General features: G+C 46.2%; 1 protein-coding gene across 4 annotated transcripts; it reads left to right on the top strand.

The window, feature by feature from the left end:
- The first annotated feature begins 1,638 nt into the window (after nt 1–1,638).
- On the top strand, nt 1,639–7,844 carry LOC108938942 (C-C motif chemokine 19-like). 4 transcript variants are annotated; one of them, XM_029259316.1, is made up of 6 exons: nt 1,977–2,052; nt 2,161–2,228; nt 6,501–6,646; nt 6,965–7,085; nt 7,235–7,348; nt 7,581–7,844. In XM_029259316.1, the coding sequence occupies exons 2-5, from the start codon at nt 2,224–2,226 to the stop codon at nt 7,335–7,337; spliced, it is 375 nt and encodes a 124-aa protein (XP_029115149.1). In that variant the 5' UTR covers nt 1,977–2,052; nt 2,161–2,223; the 3' UTR covers nt 7,338–7,348; nt 7,581–7,844. The 4 variants fall into 4 exon arrangements, with proteins under 4 accessions (XP_029115147.1, XP_029115148.1, XP_029115149.1 ...); XM_029259314.1 differs by lacking the exon at nt 2,161–2,228 and having other exon boundaries at nt 1,639–2,052; XM_029259315.1 differs by having other exon boundaries at nt 1,976–2,228.
- The last annotated feature ends 1,569 nt before the right edge of the window (nt 7,845–9,413 follow it).

Raw genomic sequence — 9,413 nt, forward strand, 5'->3', positions numbered from 1 at the left:
TCCGGTGGGTCTGGGGTTCGAGTCCTGCTTGGGGTGCCTTGTGATGGACTGGTGTCCCGTCCTGGGTATGTCCCCTCCCCCTCTGGCCTTATGCCCTGTGTTACCGGGTTAGGCTCTGGTTCCCTGTGACCCTGTATGGGACAAGTGGTTCTGAAAATGTGTGTGTGTGTGTGTGTGTATTCATTTAGCAGAAGCTTTTCTCCAAAGCGACGCACATCTCCTAGAAAATACACACACACACACACACACACACACACACACACACACACACACACACATTTTCTGAACCGCTTGTCCCATACGGGGTCGCGGGGAACCGGAGCCTACCCGGTAACACAGGGCGTAAGGCCAGAGGGGGAGGGGACACACCCAGGACGGGACGCCAGTCCATCGCAGGGCACCCCAAGCGGGACTCGAACCCCAGACCCACTGGAGAGCAGGACCCGGTCCAACCCACTGCGCCACCGCGCCCCCTATTCTAGAAAATACAATTTGTGCATTACATTGGCAGGAAGAGACACTTAGATGCAGACGTGTGATACCTAAGTGCATGTATTTTCTTTCCACCATATGAACAAATGTTCATCACATGAGTAGCTGCATAGAACTTTATCAGAATATCCACGATTCCTGATCACCTTCCTAGTAATATATTTTTTTTTAAATACATATAAACATTTGCGCTACATTACAGGAGTAGCTGTGTAAAGGTTTATCAAGGCATGATCTTAGTTATTGCACATGAACATTTACACCTTACACGAACTTAAGAGATCATTGGCGAGGTGAGTCTGGAAGATGTGAGTTTTCAGGCCCTTTTTAAATGTGGGCAAAGATTCAGCAGTTCTGAGTGAGAGGGGGAGGCTTTTTTTTATGAAGAATAATACACACACACACACATTTTCTGAACCGCTTGTCCCATACGGGGTCACGGGGAACCAGAGCCTACCCGGCAACACAGGGCATAAGGCCGGAGGGGGAGGGGACACACCCAGGACGGGACGCCAGTCCGTCACAAGGCACCCAAGCGGGACTCGAACCCCAGACCCACTGGAGAGCAGGACCCGCTCCAACCCACTGAAGAATAATAAATAACTTCTAAAAAAATATTATTATTATTATTGTTATTTTTATTATTATTATTATTATTGTTGCAAATGAAGAAGAAGCAAAGGTAATAAAATCAGTGGGGACAGTGAAAAATATATGACAACATCTGTCAATACCACCTTATTAATTATTTCTTGTTGATGTCATTGAGTGAAACCTGACCCATAGTGACCACCCATGTGGTTTTCATGGTAGGTGAAGAAGAAAGGATGGTTGCTAGTGCCGTTGTCTGTGTGTGGGGGGAAGCACACGGAGCTGTCGGACACCCCGAGCAGGACTTGAACCCCATACCTGCCAAACAGTGAGGTATGGGTGAAACCCACCACGCTGCCATGCCACCACACCCCCCCCCCCCCACCTTACTAATTTAGCAGCTAAAAAGTAGTTGGGCAATAAAAATGCACAAATGGCAGTTTCTCCCACCCTCTTGAGTAGTTGCAGCTGTGTGGTGGGTAATTCCTGGCAGAAACATCATCAGTTTCAGATCTGTGGGAAGATTTGGCTGAGATTTGTACCATACTCATAAACTGTGAGCCAATTTTACAACAGCCTTCATGCACTCTGTCAGCGTGTGGGAAAAGAAACAAATTAATCAGGAAAAAGGGCCATCTGCACTCATAGCACATGTTTCATATCTATGTACTGCCTCAGAAAGCATCATGGAAAATTAGGAAAGACTTCAAAGGGAACTGTCAGTGCAGAAGGCAGGGGACTGGGGAGTTGGTGTGGACCCAATCGTATGATCTTTACTGGAGACACACCAGGAGCAGGCAAGAGACGCGGTCGGGGACAGGCGTGGGTCGGTCGAGGAGCGCACGTTGCTTTCGGGGCTAAACTGGAGACGAGGTCGAAGAAGCGAAGCCGGAGTCGGGAATCGTGGACATCTGGGACAAGGAACGAGGGACGGGCAAGGACTAAGGTCGGGGACAGACGGGTAGGCAGGTAATGGTCTTCTTCAGAGCGCAGGCAAAGCAGGTGTTCCGGATGAGATTCCGCAACGAGGGGTGCTGGAACAACTTCTTTATACCCTGCTGCTCTGATTTGGGGCAGGCATGGGTGGTTGGAGCGAGGTCGTGGGCGTGACAGGAACCCTGAGATTGCGGTAACCAAGAGATGAGGTAAGAAAGCTGGCATTTTGGACTCGCGCATTAGACACGAAGGGCCCATTCGTGACCGAAGAAAAAAGTACACAGATTCTACTGACGTTGTCATTGATTCCCTTAAACCAGCTGGCTTGGAACTACAGCTCTTGTGTTCTAGGTTATACTGGCCTTTTTGATATTAGTTGAGTTTAACCCGATATGAAGCATGTGTTCAATTATGAATTTTGTCAAATGTAATTAATTGCTTGCACAAGAACTGTCTTCTGTATAAATTAGTGATTGTGCTTGGGACTGGTATAAGCCATGCACATATTCCTGTGTGAGCTGAGCTTGTGTTTCAATACATACTTCCTATTTCCAAGCTTCTTCCAAACTTCCAGTTTCCCAGCTCTTGCATCATCAGCTCTTGCGCAAAAGTCAGCCAAAAAAAACAGTTTCCAAACTGATAAATCCACTATGCATTATCTCATGGTATCCATGTCATTAGAATCATTTAATGTACCAGTTAGCACAGGCTGCAGAGGGAAAAGCTTTCAGAAACAAAAGCATCAACTAAATATGAGATCTGTCTGTCAGCAGAGACTGCAGCGCTTTTAGTGGGGACCTTTCTTTTTGTTAATCTAAGGATTTATGGCAAAATGAAGCCGTATGGGTTTAGAGGGCTGTCGTGCCAGTACCACACCCCCGGCACCTGATCCCACTCAGCCCAACCAGGTATAAAGCGAGCTTCTCCACCACTGTGTCTTTGCAGAAACTCATTTGAAACAACCGTCCCCTCTGTGCCAACGATACCACCGTGTTCCATGTCCCGTTTCCCTTTGCCCTCGCATCCTGTTCTTCATTTCCTGGCTCCCGATCACTCGCCTCGTCTCCCGACCTCGACTTCGGATCCTTGATCTCATCCTGAGTGCAGATCGCCTGACCATTCGCCTGTCCCCCACTACGATTTCCCGCCCTGCCCTTCAGATTCTAATAAAGAAACCTGCACTTGCGTCCAGCCGCCGTTGTGTCCTCTGTTCAGCCTGACAAGGGCACATAACATCTGCAAGGGCTTTGTTTATTTTATGTGCAGCACACATGGATGTTTTCGTTCATAGTCTATTCCCAGCAACATATATACAGTACGGCCAGAAGATCACTAGATCTTCACTAGACTCATGCACTTGCTCGAAACCACACTTTCTTAGGCCAAAATCATGGAAACTGGAGAAAAGCAGAAGTCAGTCTTATTGACTGATGAGTGAAAATTTAACATATTTATGAACTTATCCAGGATTGAGAGTTGGTTCATTATTCGATGAATTCATAAGTGGAATGTGACATGGAATGAGTGAAGGGATCCTCATCAGTTCTACATGTACATACTCATGTTATGTGGCAGAAATGGTGGTATTGGACTAAGTGGCTGTACTTCAAGGATTGTGTGTCTGCTAAATGAATAAATGTCAAGAGCCTGGTAAGCTCCATTACAGAATAAACTACAGGGTTTTTCAGATGGGAAGAGAGCAGCACAACCCAAAGTTTGACTCTTTTTCTCAGCCTGGATGGCTTGTGCAGAACCCTGAGTGTTTTGGTTCCCCCGGCAGGAGTATTTACAACATGTTGTAAATAAGAAAGGACGATATAGAGAGGTGCCAAGAGCTAAACCAGATTGTTGGTGTTTATCTGCCACTCCAGCATCCCTCTATGACCGCACACATCAAAAGAAATTTGCTAATACCCAGTACAAACGTAATAATAAGAAACAGAAGCATTGTTACAAGAAATTTAAAAAACAGCATAAATTGTGTGTCATTTATTTTGAAGTTCAGACAACAATTGTGCACCAACTCAGAGCTGGAGGCACCACATGGAGGTGGAGGGTGGCAGGGTGCTGGCACTTCATTGACAGCTCAAAACTAGTTGATGTAGAAGCCATAGGATCATCTACAGCTTGTTCACCTTCTGTTTGTTTCCCTATTCCTTTGAAAAACGCAAGGCAGTGTTTACCGTTCATGACCGTTTACTGGCACATGATTTCAATTGGTATATTTGTTCTCTATGAAAATAAATGCAGAATACTTCTCCTGAAAAGTTTGTACTTGTAAGAAGTTTGCTACTTCAATGTTTATAACACCCACTGGACTCAGGGGCTAGATACTTGTAAGAGCAAGAGTTGATGAGTGCATGAGTGTCTGTGTGGTTCGTGCTGTCCAGCATGGAAGAGCCAGTGTCATGGTCTGGGGTTGCTTTGCTGGTCGTAGTGTTGGTGATCTTTGCCAACTCCATAGCATTCTCACCTACCATTGCTGTCATAGCAAACTTCGTAGGCATCCCATTCCACCGGGGTTAGAGTTAGTCGGGCAGTCCTTCATTCTTCAGCATGAAAAGAACTCAGAACACACCTCAAAGCTGTGCAAAAGCTCTCTGGCAAAAAGGGAGTATGGAGGACAAGTGAAACTAATAACCTGGACTTAAGAAGTTGCCAGTTATGAGAAAAACTAGTTTTCAAAACTAGTTTTAGGCTTTTGACTGGCAATAATTACTAACTGAGAGAGGTTAAGAGCTCAGCTGGTGTCCTGTGGCCCAAAGCTGGTAACATCCATCCATCTATTGTCAACAGCCGCTTGTCCTGAGTTGGGCCGCAGCAAGCCGGAGCCTACGCTTTGATTGACAAGTGAAGATGTCCGTGTGTAAAACTTTTGTAAAAAAAAGAGAAATTTGTTGTGCTCTGGTTTTTTTTCGTGCATTGTGGTCTTTCCAAATTGTTTGTAGTAGGAGTGTGTTCTGCACATATGGATTATAATGCTGAGAATCGGTGTGAACCTGCTTGTTCCTGGCTCAGTTCAGTTTTTGCTCCAGTACAAGCTTCCAGTTTCCCAGCCCTTACCTCATCAGCCCTTGTACTGAAATCAGCCAGAAGCAGTATTTCCCAACGGGTTAATTGGCTATTTAGTGTTTCATTGTGCCAACGTCATTATCGTCATTTAGGTTATCTGTCGGAACAGGCTGGAGAGCGAAAAGCTGTTGGAGATGAAGAACCATGAAAAGGAGATGTGTGCCAGGACAGTAGTGGTGAAGGTGAAGAGAACGTGTGACACCCCTGGGCACCTTCTTCAACGTATTAGAAATGCACACGCTTCCACGCACACTGAAAAACAGGCTGAGTCATTCACCGCGGTAGAGTGCATAACGGGAACGTGGAGACACATATAAGGGAATGTGCCAGTAACATCTCACACAAACTCTGTGTGATGAACTCAAGTGCTGCTTTAACATTTCCAAGAAATGTAACTCTTTTATTCCATAAATGATGCTTCGCACATTCCCTTCAGGCACCGCAATTCAGATACGCGCTGCCGGCATTAGAACAACCTTTAACCTTGGAAATGTTATCTATCAACAGGCATCTCGAGGTTTCTCTCAGGACTGTTATTTGAGGGAAAGAGAAGCGTGATCCAGTGTTATACAAACTCATACAGCACAAATCCTATGAGCTGTGAATATTACACACATTTCAGTAACATTAGATCTGTTTTTTTTCAACAAAATGAATTTTATCCCATTAAATCTGTTATGTAGAGCTACGTAATGTAAAGGCTGCACATGCAATGCCTGCTTGATGAGCTGTGATATTAAACCTTGCATACTTGTTCAAAAGTAACACCTAGGTAATGCTTAACATTATGGGATAAGCTTTAGCATGGGGGGAGCTGAGAGTGTAGTGTTTAGAGCTGCTGGCGTTAGATCCACACATCGCAGGATTGAATCCCACCTCCAGTTGTTTTGTGATGCAGTACCCTTGAGCAAGGTACTTACCATAAATTGCTGCAGTAAAATTTCCCAGCTGTACAGATGGGCAAATAATTGTAAGCAGTACAGCTGTAAGTCCCTTTGACAAAAAAGTGCCGGCTAAAGATGTCAACACCTTCTCGTACATGACTCCTCTGGCCTCCATCGTGTCAGACCATTAACGCTGTCGCTGACACTTGTTATTGACGTTGCAATAAGCGTGAATACATCTTTCAATTTCCCAAAACCTCTGCAGGTTGCTGCAACCGATAAGAGAGGCAGAAAAGTTTTGCGGTCATTATCGCGGGTTATCGGCATGCCGCAGGGAAAGTATGCTTTTATCTCCTCTGATCCCTGGAAAAACAATAAAGCACAGGTGAAATGTGACACAATAATGTATGCTGGGGGAGTGTTTTTACGGGAGCAGGCAGTGGCAGCTTGTTTTATGACTCACCGTGAAAGTGAAAGTGTCGCACGTAGGTATATATACCTGTGCTGCCGACCTGGGTCTGGCAGGTGTGAAGACCTGCAAAGAAGGCAAGAGAGCAGAGCAGAGCAGAGCAGAGCAAAGCAGAGCAGAGCAGAGGAACAGCGGAACAGCATGGCACTCAAAATTGCATCTCTCCTCCTGTTGGCTTTGGTCCTGTGCAGCTACGCTTCAGGTAAGCCTGGGTACGAACGGGAGCTGTGTTGCGGGCGGATGTTTCAGCACCTCTTGCGTGTCGTCTTTAAAGACGAGGCATGGCCAGCTGAAGCCCGCAAGGCGTGCAACCGTTATTCATTTATAACACGGCCACTGACAGAGATGAAAGATGCGATCATATGCACGGGGAACGTGCGTCTTTGCAGGCCTGGCAAGCCAGACAGGAAACCATTAGTCCGTGTTTCCTCGCAACCAGCGGGACGGAACATAATGAGGCCTCATTGGGTCGATCGCATCTGGGATTAAAACTCTGCCTCTCTTTGTTTGTGTTTCAAAGCCTTTACAGAAGAAGCCGTGGACTGCTGCCTGACAACCAGCAACAAGCAAATCCCCCGCAAAGTCGTGAAGGCCTACCGCGAGCAGACGACAAACGGCGGTTGCGCAATAGCGGCCACTCAGTAAGCGTCCTTAATCGGGGACAGGGGGCTCGAAAACGGACGCACACCAGTCGCTCGTTCATGCAAACGTGATGAAAGCCAGATGTTTCCATCAGGCGTCTATCCTTGGCGTATCGCTGGCGACTAAACCAATATAACTTTGTCTGCAGATTCATCACTGTGAAGGACAAGACGCTGTGCGCGCCTCCTCCGGGCCGTAATGACTGGGTTGCCAAACTCATCAGACGACTGAAGACGAAGGGACAAGAGTAAAGAAGGCCGAGGTGCGGGTAGACCCCGTCTCGTCGTGCGTTTCACGCGTGTTTCAGCAACACCACCGGAGTCACAATTCATCCATCAGTCCTCAAATGACCACAGTCAGTGATAAAAAAAACAAGTGAGAATTACTGCTGTACTTTCCCAGCTTTACGAAACACAACGACCTTCCTGTAACATTTGCGTGAGACACAGGGAAGCGATCCATAACATCTGTGCCCGATGTCTGTTTCCCAACAGGAGGCAATAAAAAAAACACTAAACTCATTAAAGTGCATCGAGGAGCTGGAAATGGAGAAGATGTGGAATCGGTCTGATATGGATCATCCAGCTGCAGACACTGCTGTTGTTAATGTCCCACTTTTCTGTCCAATAACTTAAAATCGACGTTATGCTTATTCTGGACCGTAAAAAAAATCCCCGTTTTGGTTGCTCTCATTTCCCTTTTGTTTGCATTAAATTAGACAGTGATCACTTCACCTTTTTGTACAGGATTTTGAACATCACAATGGTTTGTTACTGAAAAACTGTATATATTGTACATAATGAGGTTCACCAGTGTTACAACAGTTGTTATCAATAAAACATTAAAATCAATCAGTGTCGCTTTAATATGTCAATAAGTAGATGCCTGGGATGACCGTAAAAGACAGTTTTTGTCTCATACTGTAACAGATCAATATGAATTTACAAAATACTTCCAAAAAAACTGCGTGTTACTCAGTGAACTTCAGTGATTTAATATTCATGCTAATATCTGTATTCAATTTGAAAAACAATATAAAACTGGGCACTGAGTCAAGATTTTGGTTTTTCACTTGCCACGGTTAGCAAGAGTGCTCCTGGGGCTGCTGCCTCACAGCGCCTGGGTGGTGTGAGGGGACGTGGGTTCGATCCCCGCTCAGTCTGTGCGGAGTTTGCATGTTCTCTGCGTGAGTTTCCTCCGGGTGCTCTGGTTTCCTCCCACAGTCCAAAGACATGCTGTTGAGGTCCCCCCATAGTGTGTGAGTGACAGATAGAGTGTGTGTGTTCCACTGATGTGTGGATGAGTGACCCAGTGTATCTAGCAGTGTAAGTCACCACGGTGAATAAGGTGTGTGGGTTGATAACACTACATAGAGTTCATTGGAGGTCGCTTTGGAGAAAAGTGTCTCCTAGATAAATAAAGGTAAACGCAATGATCCTGAGACTGACTGCTGTGAGTGTGCTTCGTAACACACACCTTCCAGAGACACGTTACGTCCTCGCCCAGCGAACACACTCCTTCCACCTCCGCGTGATAGTAAAAACAGCTGTAAAGTTCGCTACCTTTGAGATGAGTCTACGTGTGAACACCAAGAGCACACTTTACAGTGCGGAAAAGGCTGTTTCCTCTCCAACGCGTGTAAATGCGGCATCGGCATCGGCACCTGCACACGCTCGCGCGCAATGCTGGACTCGGGGCTGCGTCCGTACCTTCTCGGACTACGTGACAATTTCGGGACGGTTGCACCTCCAAACCACGGAGCGAAACCAGACAACCCAAGAAACGCTCTCGAGGTCAGAGCTGCTCGCCGGAGGCATCTTAAAACATTTTCATACGCATGTTGAGTGAGAAAGTGAGTCGGTTCGGCAGAGGCTGCAGGACGTGGTGAGAATGGCAGCGGCACACGTGAGGCCCCCCCGACTTTCTGACAACAGGAAGTGCTTTTGGCAGAAGCAGTGAGACCCGCAGGCTCGTATGGAAAGCCCCTGGCTCGACTTCAGCTTATATAAGCATGTTTCTCTCTTTTTTCTTTTGTTTGTTTTTTTTTTTATGTCAGTTCAGTATATTGACCATTCCAGAGGAGTGTTGCGAGATACGTTTTCAGACATCGTTTGCTGAAAAACACCCCGCATCACAATGTTGTCATTGTACCTACTAGCAGGAAGTTATTAAAATATAATAGTTTATTCCAGTAAGTGCTGAAGAAGCATGGGTGGGGGGTGGGGGGTGGAATGAGACCTACGTATCATTTCGTAAAATGCAACCTTCATAGTTCTTGTCCCAGGAAAAGGAAACTTAACAAGCAGCTTTAAGAGGTCTTCCTCTTA

Source organism: Scleropages formosus, chromosome 17, assembly GCF_900964775.1.
Source record: "Scleropages formosus chromosome 17, fSclFor1.1, whole genome shotgun sequence".
NCBI classification, from domain to species: domain Eukaryota; kingdom Metazoa; phylum Chordata; class Actinopteri; order Osteoglossiformes; family Osteoglossidae; genus Scleropages; species Scleropages formosus.